Source organism: Argentina silus (genome assembly GCF_951799395.1).
Source record: "Argentina silus genome assembly, chromosome: 12".
NCBI lineage: Eukaryota > Metazoa > Chordata > Actinopteri > Argentiniformes > Argentinidae > Argentina > Argentina silus.
This window is the reverse complement of record NC_139666.1, coordinates 21,312,088-21,334,912: the sequence shown is the minus strand read 5'-3', so window position 1 is coordinate 21,334,912 and position 22,825 is coordinate 21,312,088. Positions and strand designations below refer to the sequence as shown.

The 22,825-nt window shown below is 47.5% G+C and overlaps 3 protein-coding genes across 4 annotated transcripts; all 3 read left to right on the top strand.

The window, feature by feature from the left end:
• Window positions 1-396: 396 nt before the first annotated feature.
• Window positions 397-9,292, top strand: LOC310812642 (kelch-like protein 9). 2 transcript variants are annotated; one of them, XM_083681284.1, is made up of 9 exons: window positions 397-594; window positions 1,597-1,650; window positions 2,228-2,567; window positions 2,693-2,825; window positions 3,473-3,669; window positions 4,186-4,261; window positions 4,394-5,173; window positions 5,508-5,621; window positions 8,225-9,292. In XM_083681284.1, the coding sequence occupies exons 1-9, from the start codon at window positions 539-541 to the stop codon at window positions 8,719-8,721; spliced, it is 2,247 nt and encodes a 748-aa protein (XP_083537410.1). In that variant the 5' UTR covers window positions 397-538; the 3' UTR covers window positions 8,722-9,292. The 2 variants fall into 2 exon arrangements, with proteins under 2 accessions (XP_083537410.1, XP_083537409.1); XM_083681283.1 differs by having other exon boundaries at window positions 4,394-5,179.
• A 1,556-nt stretch (window positions 9,293-10,848) lies between these two features.
• On the top strand, window positions 10,849-13,284 carry hsd3b1 (hydroxy-delta-5-steroid dehydrogenase, 3 beta- and steroid delta-isomerase 1; the record flags this gene model as incomplete). Its single annotated transcript, XM_083682333.1, has 3 exons — window positions 10,849-10,999; window positions 11,560-11,724; window positions 12,465-13,284. 3 exons carry the CDS (start codon window positions 10,849-10,851, stop codon window positions 13,274-13,276), a joined length of 1,128 nt encoding a protein of 375 aa, XP_083538459.1. The 3' UTR covers window positions 13,277-13,284.
• Window positions 13,285-16,313: 3,029 nt separating this feature from the next.
• pla1a (phospholipase A1 member A) lies at window positions 16,314-22,645 on the top strand (the record flags this gene model as incomplete). The annotated part of the gene is made up of 10 exons (XM_083682670.1): window positions 16,314-16,591; window positions 17,571-17,748; window positions 18,176-18,284; window positions 19,236-19,337; window positions 19,905-19,997; window positions 20,179-20,346; window positions 20,636-20,725; window positions 20,976-21,084; window positions 21,654-21,809; window positions 22,167-22,645. The coding sequence occupies 10 exons, from the start codon at window positions 16,314-16,316 to the stop codon at window positions 22,255-22,257; spliced, it is 1,374 nt and encodes a 457-aa protein (XP_083538796.1). The 3' UTR covers window positions 22,258-22,645.
• Between the last annotated feature and the right edge of the window lie 180 nt (window positions 22,646-22,825).

The following is a 22,825-nucleotide window of genomic DNA, read 5'->3' as shown; positions in this document are numbered from 1 at the left end:
AGATAGATAGATACTGTAGATAGATAGACAGAAAGATAGATAGATAGATAGATAGATAGATAGATAGATAGATAGATAGTCTGCTCATGTTCACACTGTCATCAAACTATCAACTGCAACTACTCTATTGATATGAAACCACATGATACTGAACGGGTTAGAGTTAGGGAAGGGTTAGTTAGTTAGTTAGTTAGTTAGTTCATTAGTAAGTTAGTTAGTTAGTTAATGGACAGTTAGATGAACATCTATAAACTGCCTTTACAACACTGAATGTGTCAAAATAAAGGTAGGGGGAGAAGCAGTATGTGGAAAGTGAGCATGATTGGAAGACACAGAGAGAGAAAGAGAACTAACACAGGAAGTTGGTGAGGTCTTGGTTAATGCCAGAGACACAGAGAGAGCTTCTGCTCAACCTCAGTGTGCTGAGTCTGTTGTATCCAGCTGGTGTGGTTGAAAGAGGAGAGGTTAGCTGCACTCTACTGAGCATCTGCCGCTGAACGCTGGGTTGGGTTGGCAGCTGAACGCGGGGTTAGCGTGCATGTTGGAGGAAGGCCTTTCCTTTAAAGACAGCCTGTTCAAAAGAATATCATCAAGGTACGTTCCTTCAACTAACTAACTAACTCACTCACTCATTCACTCACTCACTCACTCACTCACTCACTCACTCACTCACTAACTAACTAACCAACCCTAACATGTTCAGTATCATGTGGTTTCACATCAACAGAGTAGTTGCAGTCGTGTGTTATGCAAGTGTATATTTGTAGTGTCCAGTAGTAGACACAACATCTGACATGGCTGCTGTGAGAAAGATTGTTCAGTAGACATACAGTTACTACCAGGAACATAACAAACAGGAGTCACTCAGTTCAGAGTTGGCTATTGGGTTTGTTCTGAGAAATGATATTGTTATCCACTTCATATGAAGCATCAAAACATTTGCAATTATTGAAGCAACACCAAAACAACATCCAGTTCTGTGTGTGTGTGTGTGTGTGTGTGTGTGTGTGTGTGTGTGTGTGTGTGTGCGCGTGCGCGTGTGTGTACTGTAGCAGAAAAAAGGAGAAGGAGAAGTTAATTGAGAGAAGTCACAGGATTTTAAAAACAATTTAAACCGTTTACTCTGCACATATACTCTTTATTCTTCCTCTCTCTCTGTCTTTCTCTCACGCACACACACACACGCACGCACGCACACACACGCACACACACGCACACGCACACGCGCACACACACACACACACACACACACACACACACACACACACACACACACAGTATGTTAAAGACGTAAGCAGGAAAGCCCCACATTGGGACTGTTATGTGCGCCTTTGTTATGATTGAGTGAGTCACACTACTACTGAACTGAGAATCAGGCAGAACCGCACTAAACAGTGTCACACCAGTTTCGATTCCCAGGTTATACTGTCTACACAGTTATACAGTTTATACAGCTTAAACAGTTTATACAAAGCAGAGAGGCTCTCGTATAGTAGCAACAACAGACCGAATGTCAATTCAATTCTGCCCTGTGTTTGTGTTGTTAGTTTACCCTATGATTTTATCACAACATTCCTACTGTATTTCTCTGTGAAGGAAATCTTGTAAGCGTGACCCCAGTCAACGTCACCACACACCAAATCACATGGGGTAAGCTGGTTGGATTCTTTCATTGTCATTTTAAGATTTAATATGTTTTTTTTTAGGGCATTTCTGCTTTATTGGGATAGAGATAGTAGAGATTGACAGGAAGGTGAGAGAGAGGAGGGATGACATACAGGATATGTCGATGGCCGGAATCGAACCAGGGACCTTGCGATGACATGGTATGCGCCTTAGTGTGCTACGCCACTTGAGCGCCTCGTCATTTTAAGATTTGATGATTTTTTGCATTATTCAATAGTAGTGGAGTATCTGAACACCAGCCAGGTAAAGTCATAGTAGATGTCATGGGGGAAACGGAGATGCTGTAAACTATCACCAGGGCCCAGTATTTCAAAACTTTTAATCTAGATCAGAATGATCTGGATTCTTTTTTTGCAGATCGAGCTGTAAAAATACTACATATACTCCCTATACTACACAAAATCTGCCAGTTAGACCTGATCCTGGATTAGAAAAAATTGAATCCGGACCAGATCTGATCTGGATTAAAAGTTTTGAAATACTGGGCCCTGAGGATGGAGGTCCTCTCTGTCTCACGCCCCTGTGTCCCTCTCTGTTGCAGGGGGAGTGGAGAGGACAGTGGTCCTGGGAGGCTCCACCGGAGGCTGTCCCGCTTGGGGAGTCGAGGCCAGATCAGAGACCCCCCCAGACCCCCGGCCCAGCCAGCAGCACAACCTCCCCCCCAGGCCCAGCCACCACCCCAGCCAGCAGCACAACCTCCCCCCCAGGCCCAGCCACCACCACAGCACCGCCAGAATGACAGACTGTCCCCTCCAGCAGCAACCCCCCCACCCTCAGAGCCGTCCCCCAGACCCCCAGACGTCAGCCTGAAGCCCAGGCTGCCCCCCAGGCCTCTGACCAGGGTGTTCAGCAGCAGGGACCACGGGACAGCCATACTGCAGGTACTTACTGCAAAGGCTTAGCGATTGGGGTCTGAGCCAGACTATTGATTGAATTGTTTGTCATCATCACGACTGAATTGATCGTTAGTATCATTGAATGTTGATGATTATTATTCCTCTCTCAGGGGTTTGATGTGTTCCGCATTGATGAGACCCTGTGTGACGTCACCTTGGTTCCTGGCGACAGCAGTGACACCTTCCCTGTGCACAGGGTCATCATGGCCTCAGCCAGCGACTACTTCAAGGCCATGTTCACAGGTGAGTCTGGACCAGGTGAGCCTGGACCAGGTGAGTCTGGACCAGGTGTGCCTGTCCAGTCTGATGGTCAGTGCTTTGTTCTACGCGTCACACATTGAACCCTACAGGCAGGGGAACCAATCCTTACGGTGGCTAGTTCTACTGTAAAGGCAGATTACATCCCCACATTTTCGATAGAATGTGTGTATTTTCCTTTTTAATGATTCCTAACCACAAGAACATGCACACACACACACACACACACACACACACACACACACACACACACCCACACCCACACACACACACACACACACACACACACACACACACACACACACACACCTCTCTCCCTCGTGAGTGGTATGATAGATGAGTCTTTCAAGAGTGAGTCTTTGAAAAGTGAGCTTCTAAGGCCTCTGTCTTTACTTTCACTTATTAAGGAAGCAGTCCTGGACTGGTACAGTATCAGTACAGCTTCTCACTTCCTATTTTATACATTCAACTGAGAATGGACACACTGTCACACACACCATTTACTCTAATGCTATGCTTTTTCAAAGCTGGATGTAGGTCTCCCATAAATTAATCCTATTCATCTCTCTCTCTCTCTTTCTCCCTGTCTCCCCTTTTCCCAACCCTCACTCCCTCTCCCTCCCCCTCCCCAGGGGGAATGAGAGAGCAGGAGATGAGGGAGATCAAGCTTCATGGCGTCAGTACAACAGGGTTGAAGAGCATCATAGAGTTCATCTATACCAGCAGGGTGAGCCTGTGTCTGGCCAACCTGCAGGACACGCTGGAGGCTGCCAACTTCCTGCAGGTCCTCCCCGTCTTGGCGTTCTGCAACGAGCTGCTCAGCACTGAGGTAAGGCTGATGTTGTTAGGGGAGGTTCTGGGCCTCCGGACACGGATGAAGCTTACATAGTCCTAGACCAGTGGAGGCTGGTGGAGGTAGAAATCGGAGCACGGGCTCATTGTAATGCCAATGTGTGTTTGATACCATTCCTCATTCCGTTCCATGCATTACAATGAGCCCGTCCTCCGATTTCTACCTCCACCAGAATCCCCTGGAGGAACTAGACCTCCAGACATGGTCCTCCAGATTAAGCTTACTCCTAGACTGAATAGCATCTTCAGTAGAGATTCATTACTGAAAGTGTGATTTAGTCCGGGACTTGGCTTTATCTGTGTCTAGGAAACTGTCCCCAATGTTTGGGTTTTTGTATGGTGTTTCCAAAGAATTTCTCTTCACTTTTTAACTGTATCATGTTAAGCCAAATGCAATTCAAACGGTTCTATAAAGAGGACATTTGAAGCTGAATATTCTTTATGATGTGGATTTAATCTATCCACCTTCCGTGTTTCCATGTGTCTGTTGTAGATCACCATTGATAACTGTATTGAGGTGGAGCGCATCGCCCGCGACCTGCTCCTGGATGATGTCCAGGTTAACCTAGGTGAGTTTGTGTGTCACCACCTCACAAACACACACAAACACACACACACACACACACACACACACACACACACACACACACACACACACACACACACACACACACTATACTAACAATTTTGTGTTGTCCTAGTTGAGTTTGTGTGTGAGAACCTGTCTGAGCTGGTCCAGAGCGGCCGGTACCTGCAGCTGTCAGAGTCCAGCCTGGCCATGGCCCTGGCCAGCAACACCCTGAAGGGCTTCACAGAGATGGATCTGTACCGCATCGCCCGCGCCTGGCTGTCCCACGACCTGCCCGCCCGCCGCCCCTCCGTCTACGCCCTGATGCGCCATGTCCGCTTCCCCCTCATGTGCCCCAGCGAGCTGCTCCAGATCTCCCAGGAGGGCGATGGTGGTGGCGACAAGGACGATGACGGTCACCATGATGGCGAGGGGGGCGGCGCCGCCATGATGCGTTCGGAGACGGCGTGCGTCAACCTCCTGCTGGAGGCCAGCAACTACCAGATGATGCCCTTCCTGCAGCCGGCGTTGCAGACGGAGCGCACACGGATACGCTCGGACGCCACGCGACTGCTGGCGCTGGGCGGCGTGATGAGGCAGCAGTTGGTGGTGAGCCGGGAGCTGAGGCTGTACGACGAGGGGAGCAGCCACTGGAGGGCGCTGCAGCCTATGGAGGTGCCACGCTACCAGCATGGCGTGGCCCTGCTGGGGGGGTTCCTCTACATCGTGGGCGGCCAGAGCACCTACGACACCAAGGGGAAGACGGCGGTGGACAGCGTGTATCGCTATGACCCGCGGTTCGATCGGTGGCTGCAGGTGGCGTCGCTGAACGAGAAGAGGACGTTCTTCCACCTGAGCGCCCTGAAGGGGAAGCTGTACGCTGTCGGGGGCAGGAACGCTTCGGGGGAGATTGGTAAAGGCAATTAAAAATTCTAATTAAAAACTTTATTGTGCATCACACTCAACATACAACGCAATAAAAACACTTCTGTTTGATTCATGGCAATTCTTTAGGTTTACGTTTTTTTGGGTGAATTCAAAACAATTGTAAGTCATTGTTATGCATTAACATAAAATGTGATACAGTACAGGTTAATACAGCTGCAACATGCCTAATATGGACACAGGAAGGGCTATGTATATCATAAATTACTGTTGGGTTTTCCCTCTTATTGTGTGAATTGAATTGCATGTTTCAGATGAACTAAACAGATAAGTAAGTCGGATATTCCTTCCACCCCTTGCAGACTCTGTGGAATGCTACAGCCTGAGGAAGAACGAGTGGACGTTCGTGTCTCCCATGATGGAGCCTCACTACGGCCATGCGGGGACGGTCCACGGGGACCTGATGTATGTCTCAGGTAAGAGGTTATCACAGCACTGGAGCCCCTAGGCCCTAGACACTAGCCCCAAGACACTAGCCCCAAGACACTAGCCCTGAGATACTAGCCCCTAGATCCTAGCCCCAAGACACTAGCCCCAAGACACTAGCCCCTAGATCCTAGCCCCAAGACACTAGCCCCTAGATCCTAGCCCCAAGACACTAGCCCCAAGACACTAGCCCCTAGCCTCAAGACACTAGCCCCTATCACCTAGATCATAGCCCCAAGACACTAGCTCCTAACCCCTACTCCCTAGCCCCTTGACCCTAGACCCTAGACCCTAGCCCCTAACCCCTAGCCCCTAGACCCCACAGAGACCTGATGTACATCTCAGGTAAAAGGTTATCACAGCACTGAAGCCCCTAGCCCCTAGCCCCCTAGCCCCTAACACACATGTTTGTCATTCCATTGCATGAATTACAATGAGCCCGTCCTCTGATTTCTACCTCCACCAGCCTCCCCTGATAGGTACATTGTTCAATCAATTGGAGATAGCCGCTTTCCCAAAGTAGGGTATGTTTGTATTCTCATGGAATTGATTGTGTTAGTCCAGGCTTGCAGTGAGTGGAGAGAATTCATCTTACATTTACATTACATTTATGGCATTTAGCAGATGCCTTTATCCAAAGCTCAGACCAGGGGCCATAGGCAGTAACAACATGTTTTTAATTTTTTAAAATGTTATTTTATTAACAGGAGAGAAACTTGTACAGGGGGGTAGTAGGGGTGAAGAGGTCTTTAGGAGCTGAACGAATTCAGCCACACAAAGGAACATGTTGTTGACCCATTTTAATCCACTCTCACCGCTTAACAGCTTCCACAGGCTATTACCATACAATGGTAAAGCACACGCAGTTCATAGACTTTTAACATAGTACCAGTTCCTACCAAGGTCTCCTAGCAACCTTGGAGGGGGAAAAACAGTTTCTGATGTGGTGAAACAGAAGTTACATCAGGGGAGGCTGGTGGAGGTAGAAATCGGAGGATGGGCTCATTGTAATGCATGGAACAGAATAAGGAATGGTATCAAAATGGTACTTTTTATTTATCTATCTATTCTTGTTCTCTCCATGAAATGTAATGTCTTTGAGTCCTGAGAAAAGCGCTATACTAAATAAATTTAGTATACCCCGTCCCCCCCGTCCCCAAGCCCCCCGCACACACACACCATCACACCCTCCCTGCCTCGTCTGGCCAGTCCCCCCCCCCCCAGTCTTCCCCCCGCACACACACACAGTCACATACCATTCCTCATTACATTCCATGCATTACATTGAGCCCATCCTCCGATTTCTGCCTCCACCAGCCTCCCCTGAGTTATTTACAGGTCTGAGAGCCAGGAAGCACAAAGACCTTTACTGTAACTGGGTCACAGACCGGTGCTTTTCTGAGTTAAAACCACAGCTATTTCAAAGCTGTAACTGCGTCCGTTTTATCTCTGCAGGCCGCCAGAAAACAGCTTATTTTGTAATTGTTTGTCATGAAAGTTTGTGATGTTTGTAATGAAAGTTGGTAATGTTTGTTATGAAAAACAGAACATGCTCTAAGCATATAGATACTGTTTTACCACACACAAACAGTTTTTATCATTTTGATTCAGCATTCATTTCAACATAAAAAAGAGAGAAGTGGCCTATTTCTTTGTTTTCAGCCTGGCCTCCTAATCTTGATTGATGTGGGGGTGTTGTGACTGTTGAGGAAGGCTCTGATACTAGCTAGCTTCACACCTCCCTCTCAGACAGGCCAACCTACAGCCATAGTCTCTCTTGCAGTTTGGCCTGTGTGTGTGGAAGGTGTACAGCCATAGTCTCTCTTGCAGTTTGGCCTGTGTGTGTGGAACGTGTGAAGCCATATACAGACAAGGTTACGAGAAAACAGAGGGGCCGGGCGAGGCATGGAGGGTGTGATGGTTCTACAGTTCCCCACCACATCCTTCCTGCTCAGACCAAACAGCCTGTGGTTCTCAGGACTGCTGCTGTCACTCTGGCTGAGCTGGAGGAGGGGAACACCTGACCACTGATCAGCTGCACAACATGTCACTCTTTCCTACTCGTTGTTCATCCTTTACACACACTAAAGTTCCACTGACCTACTGAAGAACTCTCTCTGACCCATGGTTATTGTATTTACGTCCCCTCTTCTATACACAATAAGGTCTCACTGGTCTATAGAGAAACTCTTTCGGACCATTTATGTCCCCTTCCATGTCAAAAATTGGTACTTGTGGAAATTAAGAGGGTTAGCCAGTGTTGAGAGTTAGCCAGTGCATGATAGGGTCTTCGCTCCTTCCTGTCTTTTCTTTTTGTTCTATAAACATTAGTAACATTGATCTCATAGTATGGCATCATGATACAAAACAGTATGTAGGCATCAAGGGAGGCTGGTGGAGGTAAAAATTGGAGGACAGACTCATTCCATTCCATGCATTACAATAAGCCTGTGTTTGATACCATTCCTCATTCCATTCCATGCATTACAATGAGCCCGTGCTCCGATTCCTACCTCCACCAGCCTCCCCTGGGAGGTATGATGATATGGTATAGTAATAAAACAACCTCCATCCATCCCCTTTCTCCAAACAGGAGGCATCACCAAAGACACCTTCCAGAAGGAGCTGATGTGCTACGACCCCGTCGACGACACGTGGAGTCGCCGCGCCGACATGACCGACCTCCGCGGCCTGCACTGCATGTGCACGGTGGGGGACCGCCTGTACGTAATGGGCGGGAACCACTTCCGGGGCAGCAGCGACTACGACGACGTGCTGGCCTGCGAGTTCTACTCCCCCGAAGTGGACCAGTGGACGGTGGTGGCGGCCATGCCGTGGGGGCAGAGTGATGTGGGTGTGGCCGTGTTCCAGGGGCAGGTGTACGTGGTGGGGGGGTACTCCTGGAACAGCCGCTGCATGGTGGACATCGTGCAGCGCTACGACCCAGAGAAGGATGAGTGGGACCGGGTGTTTAACGTCTTGGAGCCTCTGGGGGGGATACGAGCCTGCACCATGACTGTGCATCTGCCGAAGCGGTCTGTGGGCGACAGCCAGATAGAGGAGTGCCCGCTGCCCACTGCTAAGGCTTGAGAGAGGGAGAGAGCACACAGCAGGTTGTTGGGGTCAAGGCCAATTATAATTCATTCAATGCAAGAGGTGATTTGAAAGTCAGTTCATCAATTGAAAATTCTTTGTGGAAAAACAATTGGCTGGTTATTCATGAATTGGATTTCAATTCACCTCTGGCATTGACTGACTGGAAATTGTAATTGATCCATTCTAGACACCGCAAGGACAACATCGTTCAGAGACATCACACTTGGCACTTGACCGTCTAAAAGCGTATGTTTCTATGCTTAAGCTAAGAGGGTATATGGTTTTTAGCCTTTGAATTTTAATGCTGGAATAGGCCTCCATTTTGTAAGCTCAGTTCAGTGGTTTAGTGTTTAGCCGCAGACAAACAAGGATTAGCAGGTTGTCCCATAAACCATGTTTGAACAAATGTTGGGTAAATAGATCAAACAGTTGAACACTGGATTCAAATGTTTTCAATTCATAAAACAAAAAATTAACTGTGATGTGTAATGCCTTTGTTTTCAGATTATTTTGTACATTACATGTGTGTTTAAATAATAAATAATAAATCATTTGTAGACATGGGGATCCTTGCATGTGTCATCTATGGCCTTGGGAACATGACATCATCTAGATAAGACAACAGACAGGCTGATACCAGACTCTGCTGAGTCAAGGTCTACAAACAAACAAAATGTCTGTCTGCTCACATAAGGAGATGGACAGAGGCCTGAACCTAGGGGTGGCAACTGACACCAAAACCAGTTTATTAAGGGAGGCTGGTGGAGGCAGAAATCGGAGGACAGGCTCACTGTAATGCATAGAACGGAATGAGGAATGGTATCAAACACGTGTGTCCTCATTCCATCCACCAGTCTCCACTGCAGTTTATAGGATATCAACTTCCCCACAATGCAGCTGTGTCTGATAACAGGAAACATGTTCAGTATCCCTAGGAAATGAAGACTTTCAAGTTATCACATATACTGTATTTGGCAGCTTAAGAGGCAAAACCTCTTCAAAGCATTCTGTTCATGACAAGACATGTCCTAACGTTACAACATATAGTTCCAGGATCACCTTAACCGCTTCCTTCACTGACAACATGACTCATAGTCTGTCTCAGATGGGCAGGGACGTGAACAGGGGGGCAATAACCCTGCCCTTTGCGCTGCCACTCACAAAGTGCCTTCCTGGATAGTGCTTTTTTTTACACACACACACACACCCCCGCCCCCCTTCCCGTTCTTCGCATCAAATCGAGTTTTAGTTTTTGGGGGAAACAGCACCAGCCCTTCCATTCCACAGGTCTGTGCACATCCCTGCGAACGACAGTAATCATGAAAATCCTTCCATACTGGTAGGCAGCTATAGAGATTTGATTGAAATATGTCTTATTGGTTATTAACCCATTTGTGCCGGATGCTGCATTTTTGATTTGTCGTAATTTTCATGAGTGCAGCATATAATGCACTGTCATTGGTTCAAATACACATGAGGTGGGTCTTGTTGACCCAAATGTCGTGTGGTTCGCCGAACGCACTTGTATGTCTGATTGATTTTCCGCGACACGACACGACATTCGGGTGCTCACGTGGTTTTAAAAAATCAACAAGACCCACCTCATGTGTATTTGAACCAATGACAGTGCATTATATGCTGCACTCATGAAAATTACGACAAATCAAAAATGGCGGTAAATTCACATGTGCGCAACGCAGCAACCGGCGGTAGATGTCGCGCGGCAGTCGGCACAAATGGGTTAAAACACCACGGCCAGCCATCACCATGTAAAAAGAAGGAGAGGAGAATCATAATATTTAGTCACCATCTGGCAGCCATCGCCTTGACTCTCTGGTGTGTTCAGACTGCTTTCCTTGGCAGGTCTGAGCCAGTAGCCTTGGGGTTGTCCTTGGCAGATACTCTGGGATAAAACGTGCCATCAGTCCCTCCCTGCCTGACGCACGCCTTCCTGCAGTGGAGTCCCCCAGGCTATTGTTCGGCACCTAGGGACGAGTCAGTCGGTGCGCAAGTTTATATAGAGGGGGAGTCCGTGGTGGCAGATTTATCATTCTCTTCTAGCACTTCTCTTCAGGGAGTTCATAGACAAGGGAGTACAGACAGGGAGTCTGAGCCTGGACCATGTCTCTGCAAGGGGACGTGTGTGTGGTGACGGGGGCTGGTGGGTTCCTGGGGGAGAGGATTGTCAGGCTGCTCCTGGAGGAGGAGACCCTCGCAGAGGTCCGTCTTCTGGACAAACATGTCCGACCACAGCTCCTAAAGTCTCTGGAAGGTAGGTTACTAGACCCAGGGGAGGCTAGTGGAGGTAGAAATCGGAGGCACATTTCTCATTCCATTCCATGCATTGCAATGAGCCTGTCCCTCGATTTCTACCTCCACTAGCCTCCTCTGACTAGATCACATCACACTCTCTAACACATTCCCTCTCCTTCCCTTCCATCTGAACATGGTTCGGGGGTGTGAATAGCAGCTCCTTTCTCTCTCAGTAACACTGACATTGAGAAGTAAACGTTTTCCTTCTTTTCTTTGCTCAAAACAGACTTAGCCTACACCTTTGCAGATTCATTGTGTTCAATGAATGGATGTGATTCAGTCTCGTTTGTACGGCCACCTGAAAGCTATACGTGCCATGGTTTTGCCATGAGTATTGAGTATAGTATTGTAATGCTGTAGTTGTAGCCTTGTATACTTACATATCTACCAACAGTTCTTTTACTGGTATGGCTACTTGCAAAGAAAATCCACCAGAAAGATAAATATTTAACAGACTATACTGCATAAATTGTTTGCTGACAGACTGAGTGACATGCTTTTGATGGGTGGGTTTGCCAGAGGTCAGAGGTGAGACGACGGTGAGTGTGTTCGAGGGTGACATCAGAGACAGCGAGCTGCTGAGGAGGGCTTGTAAGGGGGCGTCGCTGGTGTTCCACACCGCATCACTCATCGACGTCATAGGGACATTGGACTACAGCGAGCTACACGGGGTCAACGTCAAAGGTAGGGGTCTCAGCTAGCTCCACGGGGTTGAAGGTCCAAGGTAGGGGTCTCAGCTAGCTCCACGGGGTTGAAGGTCCAAGGTAGGGGTCTCAGCTAGCTCCACGGGGTTGAAGGTCCAAGGTAGGGGTCTCAGCTAGCTCCACAGGGTTGAAGGTCAAAGGTAGGGGTTTCAGCTAGCTCCACAGGGTTGAAGGTCAAAGGTAGGCGTCTCAGCTAGCTCCACAGGGTTGAAGGTCAAAGGTAGGGGTCTCAGCTAGCTCCACAGGGTTGAAGGTCAAAGGTAAGAGTCTCAGTGAGCTATACAGGGTCAAAGGTAGGGGTCTCATCGAATTCCACAGGGTCAAAGGTAGGGGTCTCAGTGAGCTACAGGGGGTCAAAGGTAGGGGTCTCAGTAGGGTTATGTGTTGTTGAGATTGACATTTGTCAGTCCAGCCTGTCCATTAATGAGGACATTGGCTCCAGGCATCATTGAAATTCACAGTAGCACTTTACATTAAGCTGCCCTATACCTGTGTAGTAACTATTTAATAACTCCAGTAACAACAGCGGACAGGACTGTTACTTATCACATAGTAATTACAGTGTTATTACGCAGGCATAGGGGCAACTTAATATAAAGTGCTACTGTGAATTTCAATGTCTGTGTAGACGAAATTCACTGAAGCCTAATAGTAGATCATCTAGGCCCATCTAATAGCCTATGCCCTCATTCATCTCCATGTAATGTCCATGTCTCCCAGGGACCCAGATGCTGTTGGAGATGTGCGTCCAGGAGAACGTTATCTCCTTCATCTACACCAGCAGCATTGAGGTGGTCGGGCCCAACCCCCACGGTGACCCCATCATCAACGGGAATGAGAGCACGCCCTACACCTCCGCTCTGAAGTTCGCCTACAGTAAAACCAAGGAGGAGGCGGAGCGGGTCACCCTGCATGCCCAGGGAGAGGTGCTTCAGAACGGGGGCCGGCTGGCCACCTGCGCCCTCAGACCCATGTACATCTACGGGGAGGGTTGCCGGTTCCTCCTGGGTCACATGAGTGACGGGATCCGTAATGGGGATGTGTTGTATCGTACCTCGCTCCAGACGGCCCAAGTAAACCCTGTCTACGTGGGCAACGTCGCCTTCGCCCACCTCCAGGCTGCCCGCGCCCTCCAGGACCCCCAGAAACGAGCCGCCATTGGCGGGAACTTCTACTACATCTCGGACGACACGCCGCTGGTGAGCTACTCTGACTTCAACCTCGCCGTGATGTCACCGCTGGGGTTCGCCCTCCAGGAGAAGCCCATCCTGCCCCTCCCACTCCTCTATTTACTCTGCTTCCTATTGGAGGTGCTGCAGATGTTACTCCGCCCCTTCAAGTGCTTCGTCCCACCCCTGAACCGACAGCTCCTCACCATGCTGAACACACCTTTCAGCTTCTCCTATCGCAAGGCTCAGAGGGACTTGGGATACGCCCCCCGGATCGACTGGGAGGAGGCAAGCAAACGCACCACTGATTGGCTGGCTGCCCAGTTGCCCAAGGAGAGAGAGCGAATAAAGGCGAAGCAATAGTCCCATGCCCCGCCCCTGCCTCTAACACTGTGCAAACCTCACCATCCCTACTCCTTAGTTATGCTTACAAATCACTCTGTAGAAGTCTCTGAAAGTATTGTATATTAAAGTTTTGCGTCAACAAATCTCTACCTATTCCTCCATTGTCTGTTCCCATTGATGCAATCTGTCCCTTATTATTTGTATTGAGTTGATAACTTTAGTACTGACAGAGACAGTGTATTCTCTCACTCCCAGACACAATCACTGCCCTTAGCCCTGACTCACTTCTCTAGCAAGAAGGATTATTTACTTTAACAGCCTCAAGATTAGCTCCCAATGTGTTTTCAACTCCAGCTAGCATCTCCTTATCCACTAGGCCTAGACTGACTTCAATAACAGAGGCCAGGCTTGTGATGACTATTATATATAATAAGTTCAGGGGAGGCTGGTGGAGGTAGAAATCGGAGGATGGGCTCATTGCAATGCATGGAACAGAATAATGAATGGTATCAAACATGTGTCCTCTGATTTCTATCTCCACCAGCCTCCCCTGCACAAGTTCTAAAAGCGTCAAGACAAGATTATCAATCTACTCCACTCTAATTATGAGTATTTTCTTCTTAAAAAAAGCCAGGAAGCAAAACTGGCTGGCATGGCCTTTCATTTAAATATTTACAACTCTTGTCTCTCTTCTGGGAGAACATGGCTTTCTCACATAGCAAAACACCAAATGCATGGCACCAAGTCATATCTATAAAAAGACTTGTTTTGTATAAACAAAAACATCCCAGAGGTATTTTCTCTCATCTTCATTTTAGGACAAATCTCAGAATGGACCACAGGGGTTCCAGTTGGAACATGGAACAAACGTGTCTGCAGGCTGAGGCCTCTGAAACGCTTCCTGTTCACACCTAGATACTCAACTGGGATATTGTGATTATATATGTGGTCCTCTGTTGCTCAGTTGGTAGAGCACGGCGTTAACAATGCTAAGGTTGTGGGTTTGATTGGGACCATATATACTGAAAAATTTATGCACTCACTGCAATGTAAGTTGGTTTGGATAAAAGCATCAGCTAAATGGCATATGTATGTTATTATATAGTTCCTAGTGGTGCTGACAGCTTTACCTCTGCTCTTTCACTGACGTTATAGCCAGGAGAGTATCAAATCACTAGTATAGTGGTAGAGACAGGAGTTTTCTTCTTTGTTTGTGAAGGATAAGACTGAGGTTTGTTTGGCTGTGTTGGTATTGATTCATTTGAGGAACTGATTGGATTTCTTTCCCGAACTGAAGGGAATTGTTGTTAAGGAACATTGAATTGGGAATATCTTTTTTTTAATTTACAAAGAAAATTTAATTCAGAGGAATTGAATTGATTCTCAATTAGAAGCAAGGACCTGAAATTCGAATTGATGGAATTTCCGGAAAATGAGTGTTGAATTGATGAAACTGACCCCAACCCTGGTAGGGGCTAGGGGTTGTTACTGGGCAGGGCTGTATTCTGACACCATGTGACCCAATGAGAGAGTAGTGTGTGTCCCCCCGGCCCCGCTCCCAGACATGGCGGTCAGTGGACAGTCTGCCAGGCCAGAGTCCAGCAATAAAACAAACAGCCATTGATCACCAGTGATGTCATGGATGCACAGCCAGTGACCAGTAACCCTGGGGTTGACTCATTAGCCACCATACTGATTAAACAAGCTAAACAAGCACAGCAACGGCAGGAACCAGCAATGTGTGTGTGTGTGTGTGTGTGGTGTGTGTGTGTGTGTGTGTGTGTGTGTGTGTGTGTGTGTGTTTGTGTGTTTGCACCCCATAACAAGCCTTGCTTACATACAGAGCCAGCTTTACGAGGAAGCAGAGAAAGGAAATACCCCCAACGCCCTGTCAATTGTAATCAGATGTTGTAACAATTTCAATGCCAGCCATTGTGAAATAACCTCTTTCTCTACAGCTGTAATTCTCCTAAGCAGATTTCTACCCCTGCTGCAGGCAGCTTCTGTACCAATCGAGAACTGAATGGTGTTTCCAGAGGCAAAGTAATGAAGGTACTACTGTACTAGTAGAGGAAGAAGACATTTTACCAAGCTAAAGTTACAGTTAACCCATTTAATTCATATACAGCTAAGCGGTACAACTGTGAGTTAGTCTTCCACTCATCTCTCTAGACTCTCAAGAGGATGGTTTGGAAACGGGAAACAGCAATTTTTCTCAGCCTTCTGGCGCTCCACGTCACATCAGTGGTAGGTGAGTACAGTCATACTGATCTTAGAAACATTGCACAATGTTTTTCTTGAATTCATTTTAGTTCCTGCAAATTCTTCTAAGAGACACAATCCCTCACTGATATGCATACACTTTCCATGCACTATCCTATGATGGCATGTATAATATTTCTCTAAATGCTAGTTTGCACAGAATTCTGCAAGAGTTGAGAAACTCAAACTGTAAATAGAATGGATTTTTTCTCGGCATAAGCAAATGTTCTCTACCGTTTGAGGCAGATATTTTGTTTGTAAGTGGTCACAATGAACACTTGACGAGTTTAATTTTCAGTCCACTATTTGCCTTGTATTGATTTATGAAATGACATGCTGAAATGGTATAGTTACCCCTTAGGTTGAACTCTTTGAGGTAAGTTCTAGAAGGTAGTCATTATTACCAGATTAGTTCCTATGCCAGGTCAGTACCAGCTGAAACAAAATTTATGCTGAGTCATGTAATCTTTGTTCTCTAGTTGATAGTTACGTTCAACATAATCTCAGAACCGAGATCTAATCTCTATGGAGAGTCTGATTTAGTGAGACTGCGTCCAACAGCCTGGTATCTAGGCTATAGATGGTGACAACAAACACTTAGTCATCAGCCCTTTAGAATGATCCGGATTCTTTGTTGCTGTCCAGGATCAGATCTATCTGGCTGATTTTGAGTAGTATAGGGGAAATCAGACAGTTCCATCTGATCCTGGACAGCAAAAAATAACCCAGATCATTCTGATCTAGATTAAAGGTTTCAGTATTCGCAGCAGACAATACTAGGTGATGAGTCTGAATGCCTCTTCATGCTACAATAATACAAGAGTTTAGAAGTTTCCTCTCTCCACCAGCAGGGGGAGATGAGGAGCAGAAGATCGACTGTGCTGAGTTCAACAACACCACTTGGCTGGAGTACCGTCAGCAGGGCTCCAAACTGCATGTCCAGTATTTTCTCCTTACCCGCAGGAACGTAGACTGTGCCAGCGTCTTCAGCCAGGAGTCTCTCACCAACACAGAGCAGCCCTCGCTCTTCAACTCCTCTCTGCCCACCAAGGTCATCGTACATGGATACAGGTAGGTGGAAGGGCAACCATTGTACAGTAACTGGACTCTCGTCCCCTATAGTCCCCTAAAGATTAGAGAGATACAATATAAAACGTTCCTTTCCTTCTCTCTCTCACCTCCTCTTCCCTGCCTTTCAGAACCCAAAGGCAGTAAGCCCTCATTAAACATCATATGAATGAATATCCTTCTTTCTCTCCCTCCCTCTCTCTCTCTCTCTCTCTCTCTCCCTCTCTCTCTCTGTCTCTCTCTCTCTCAGAGCTCTGGGCAGTAAGCCCTCATTAAACATCATATCCTTCTTTCTCTCTTTCTCTCCCTCCCTCTCTCCCTCCATCACCTCTCTCTCTTTCTCTCTCTCTCTCTCTCTCTCTCTCTATCTATCTCTTTCTATCTCTCAGAGGTCTGCGCAGTAAGGCCTCATTAAAGATCATACTAATGAATATCTTTCTCTCCCTTCCTCTATCTCTCTCCACTCCTCCCTCCATCCCCTCTCTCTCTTTCAGAACCCTGGGCAGTAAGCCCAGCTCAAAGTCAAAGTCAAAGTTTTTTATTGTCACAAGGACGTAGTCAAACTCAACTGTGAGCGGAGGGTGTGAAGGGGGTGGTAGTAGACTGGGTCTACAGAGCCTACTTATAAATATCCCTCTCTCTTTCTCTTTCTCTCTCCACCCCCCCCTCCCCCTCTCTCTCTCTCTCTCTCTCTCTCTCAGGGGCCTGGGCATTAAGCCCTCATTAAAGATCATGAGAATGAATATCTCTCTCTTTCTCTCCCTTCCATCTCTCTCTCTCAGAACCCTGGGTAGTAAGCCCAGCTCAAAATCATACTTCTTTATCGTCACAAGGACGTAGTCAAGGCTCAACAGTGAATGTGGTGGCAGTGGACTGGGTCTACAGAGAATCCATATAAATATCTCTCTCTCTCTCTCTCTCTCTCTCTCTCTTTCTCTCTCTCTCTCTCTCTCTCTCTCCCTCCACCCCCCTCCTCTCTCAGAGCCCTGGGCACTAAGCCCAGCTGGGTGAAGGACCTAGCCCAGGCCCTGCTGAGGGCAGAGGATGTGAACGTGGTGGTGGTTGACTGGATCTACGGAGCGTCCTTCGCCTACAATCTGGTGGTGGAGAACTATAAAGAAGTGGCCCTGCAGATCTCTGTCCTCATCAACCAGCTGCAGGTCAGGGCCTCTAATATCAAATATCAGAGAAGGGGCTCATTGTAATGCATGGTATGGAATGGGGAATGGTATCAAACACCATGTGTTTCATACCATTTTTTACTCTATTCCATGCATTACAATGAGCCCGTCCTCCAATTTCTACCTCCACCGGCCTCCCCTGCTCTCCATTGAAGTGCTTTGAGGAGAAGGTGTACTCTAGGTCTAGGAAACTAGCCCTTAAAGGTCTAATTCAATCCAGGTGACCTTCAATGGCCTGCTTGGCAAAATGTAGACCAAAGCTTTACATCAAGACATAATGATATGGTGTGGTATAGATATGTTTTTCGAGGCTAAGAGAAATGATGAAAACAAAATGTAATGCATATATGAGTTATAGGTTCTATGAGTATGTCTGTCTGTAAGTACTAATGTCTGTCTGTAACAGAATCATGGATCTAAACTGGAGTCGTTCCACTTCATCGGGGTTAGCCTGGGGGCTCACGTCGCTGGATTTGTGGGGACCCTGTTCGAGGGCAAGGTGGGCAGAATCACAGGTGAGTCCAAAGCAGGAGAGACTGGTGGAGGTAGAAATCGGAGGAAGGGCTCATCATAATGCATGGAATGAAATGAGGAATGGTATCAACCATTCCTCATTCCATTCCATTCCATGCCTTACAATGAGCCCGTCCTCTGATTTCTGCCTCCACCAGCCTCCACTGGTCCAAAGTGATCTACACAAGCATCTAGGACGTAGGGGTATGGAGAGGCCAGGGCATAGCGGGCATAGGGGTCTAGGGGGTTGTTTTTGGACCTGGCCATGGCCTCTTATGGAGTCACACAGGGCCCCTTCTGTGAGTCTGTAGAACAAGGGCGCCAGACGATGAAGGACACCAACAGTCACTCACACACCCTCTCATCTCTGCCAGCACGAGTGAATGAGCCTTTCAAAAGAGGCAGAGAGTCCTCCACACAACAACAACAACAATAGCAACAACAACAACAGCGGTACCATGAGAGGGTCTATTCTGAATGTGTGAACAAGGGAGCTGTTGCCTTTCCCTTTCCTTTGCCGCAAACACAAACACAATGCTCATGATTGTGTCCCTGTTCATGTCGGGTGTTTTTGTCTGAGGAGAAAACTTAGGGTCTTGTCAAGTAGTCTGTTTGGAGCTGCTCAGTGCTGTAATGACATTTAATTCGGTCAAATGGGGTTAATCCGGTCAAATCTGGCCAGATGGATTGGGGTACGTGATTTTGTGTACTTACATGTTGTGTCATGGTGGTAGATGCGATTATTTGTGATCTTGGAAGATCTTCCTTATTCGGCGCTCACAGGATTAAATGAAGTTGCATTTGATGAGATTGAATAGAATAGGAATTGGAATAGGCTGTGTGATTGTGTTAATAACTCTGTAAATCTATGCAAAGTGACAGAAGGAAGGACTGTAGTTTCTGCCTACTCTTCCCTAACCCTTTGTCCTGTGTGACGGTAACACACACTGCAGGTCTGGACCCGGCAGGACCCATGTTCAAAGGAGCTGACATGTATGACCGTCTCGACCCATCCGACGCACTGTTTGTGGAGGCCATCCACACCGACTCTGACTGTGAGAGAGGACACACAAATCAAACCTACCGTCTCCAACAGGGGAGGCTAGTGGAAGTAGAAATCGGAGGACAGGCTCATTTGAATGCATGGAATGGAATGAGGAATGGTATCAAACACACTGATTTCTACCTCCACCAGCCTCCAGCCTGATATCCAACCATTATTATTGCAACGTTTCTGCTAATCTTAACTGCTTAGTGTCTATGTGCTAAGTGTAGGCCTAGTCCTCCCAATCAATTCACAACCTTTGTTTCAATTTAGCCTCAGAAGGTCATAAATCATCCAGGAACTATTAATTTAAATTTCCAATGGTTTGTTAGTTGGGAATGCTTGTCTAATTTTCCATGTTAAAATTGAGTGTCAGACAACATGTTGTAGGCCAATGAGCCATAGACAGGCCTAGGTAGGTTACATAGGCCTAGGTAGGTTACATTGGCCTATGAGTAGCCTACAAACCACAGGTGATCATAATTGCTTATCTGAGAACCTTTCCCAAGTATGATATTTCTCTAATGTTTATTGTGTCTCTAGGTATCTTTATAATGTTTCTTAACTTTTCCGTCAGATTTCGGCATCTCCATCCCTGTCGGCCACGCCGACTTCTTTCTGAACGGCGGGATGGACCAGGCAGGATGCGCCCGCTCCAGGTTCGCGTCGAGTAAGTGCGAGTTGCAGGTGTCTGTCTCGAGTATGTTACACTTGACAGCACCTGTAACGTTTATTATAGACTATCGTATCCAAATCAAACGAATCTTAACGGTTTATTCACGTATTTTGCATGCCTCTGAGCTGGCTGCCTCAGAATCTATGTTTGTTGTCAGTTCTTATCTACTTCCCAGTGTACGGCTACGTGATCTGTGACCACATGAGGGCGCTGCACGTCTACATCAGCGTGCTGAACGGCTCCTGTCCGTTGACGGGCGTTCCGTGTTTCAGCTACGAAGACTTCCTCTCGGGACACTGCGTGGACTGCAAAAGGGTTTTCAACGGCACCTGTCCACGGTTAGGTGAGAGTGAGTTCAGTGACTGAGTCAGGCCTGGCTGCTGTGCTTGTGTCACGTCTGGCATGGAGACTACTTATCACTAAAGCTGCTGCAGATACAGAGACAGACTGATACAGTCATACAGCTAATGCACTAGGGAGACCTTTTCATCTGTCATGTCTGATATTAATGCTATTAGTGAAGGTCTCACTGTGTGTGTGTGTGTGTGTGTGTGTGTGTGTGTGTGTGTGTGTGTGTGTGTGTGTGTGTGTGTGTGCGCGCGTGTGTGTGCGCGTGGGTATGCGTGTTGCAGGCCTATTGAAGAACAGTGGGATAACAGTCTCTCCTCTGCCTCAACAACAAAAGCTTTTCCTGCTTACAACCTCTGCACCTCCTTTCTGTGGTGAGTAGGCCTTCCTGCGTGTGTGTGTGTGTGTGTGTGTGTGTGTGTGTGTGTGTGTGTGTGTGTGTGTGTGTCTGTGTGTGTGTGTGTATCAACATAAGCCCCACACGGTCACCCAGCCTGATAATCAATTACACTGTTCATGAAATATCTCGACTACATTGGCTTTCCAGTTAAATAAAGTCATATTTGACATGATGATCACCGTGCCCCCCTCCCCTCTACCCCCCTCCCCTCCCCTCCCCCCCAGCCCATCATATCCTGGTGCAGCTGGAGGTGTCTCCCCTGGATAAGAGTGCCGAGGTGGAGGTCACCCTGAAGACCCAGGACCTGCCTGAAACGCAGCAGAGACTCAGGCTGTAGGTACCCTGACACCAGGGGAGCCTGGTGGAGGTAAAAATCGGAGGACAGGCTCATTGTAATGCATGGAATGGGAGAAGGAATGGTATCAAACACGTGTGATGAGCCCGTCCTCTGATTTCTGCCTCCACCAGCCTCCCCTGCCTAACACTAACCTCAAACCTCAGGGTTAGGCTGTAGGTACCCTAACCTATGAGTACAATCTCAAACCTCAAGGGCAAGTTTCTAGGACCCAGATTAAGCCTAGTGCTGTACTAAAAAATTGTGTTCAATGGAGAATCTCAGTAAAAAGTATTTTCTAGTCTAGGATTTCTTTTAATTTGAGTCCAGGAAATTATCCCTAAGAGCCGTTAAATAAATGTAAATATTTAGTCAAATGAGCTGTTCAGCTCTGAGTGAGGATCAACATGGATTATCCCTCTAGTAACAGACGTTGTGTGTGTGTGTGTCTGTTTGCATGTGTGTGTTTGCGTGTTTGCATGTGTGTGTGTGTGTGTGTGTGTGTGTGTGTGTGTGTGTGTGTGCATGTGTGTGTTTGTGTGTGTGTGTGTGTGTGTGTGTGTTTCAGACAGACTGACGAAACTGTGTACAGGAGAGTGATTGCCCACCCAGGGCCCATGTGTGAGATAAACACCATCCAGTTGAAGAACACCGGACTTAGATTCTACAGACAAGGAGACATCCACATAGTGTCTGTCTGCATATCAGAGTTCCCCTATGGCAGGTATGAGTGTCTCTCTCACTCTCACACACACACACACACACACACACACACACACACACACACACACACAGTGTGTCTTAATATCGATCTGATGTCTGTTTCTTTGAAGCAGCTAGAAAGAGAAGGGGGAGAGGAAGGGGGGTGCGGGAGAGAGAGAGCTAGCGTGTGTGAGAGCGACAGAAAGGGGGGTGCGGGAGAGAGAGAGCAAGGGTGTGTGAGAGCAACAGAAAGGGGGATGAGGGAGAGAGAGAGAGCTAGGGTGTGTGAGAGCAACAGAAAGGGGGATGAGGGAGAGAGAGAGAGCTAGGGTGTGTGAGAGCGACAGAAAGAGAGTTTCTCGTGTTGTTTCTGTTGCAGAAACGAGGAGCAGCTGTGTGTGAACAAAATCGATATTCGACGGGGAGCTCCATGGACACATTACTTTATACAGGTGTGTGGAGGTGACTGAGAGAACTGGTCTACTGTATGAACCCCTCTCTCTCTCTCCTCCTCCTCCTCCTCCTCCACCTCCTCCTACTCCTCCTCTTACTGTACCAGCCTCTCTCCTCCTCCTCTGCCTCCTCTTAGTGCACCAGCCCCTCTCTCTCCTCCTCCTCCTCCTCCTCTTCCTCCTCTGCCTCCTCTTACTGTACGAGCCACTCTCCCTCCTCCTCCTCCTCCTCCTCCTTTTCCTCTATGTCAACGTCCCAATAGTCTGAGGCAGCTTCCTCTCCTTGTCTCCTTCCCTTCACTGATGTGAAGGAGCAGTGGGACATCTCACACATACATACATACACACACACACACACACACACACACACACACACACACACACACACACACACACACACACACACGGCTAAACCCCCTCCATGGCAAACATACATACATTCACATTACTCTGCTCTAGCTTTTTAGCTACTGTATCCTGAATTCCTTTTGCATTTCCTCACTGATAGTATTGTGATAGTACTATTGCTGTACTATTGCTGTACTTGTGATGCAGCTGGATGTTACTTAACACAGAGCTTCTGTTG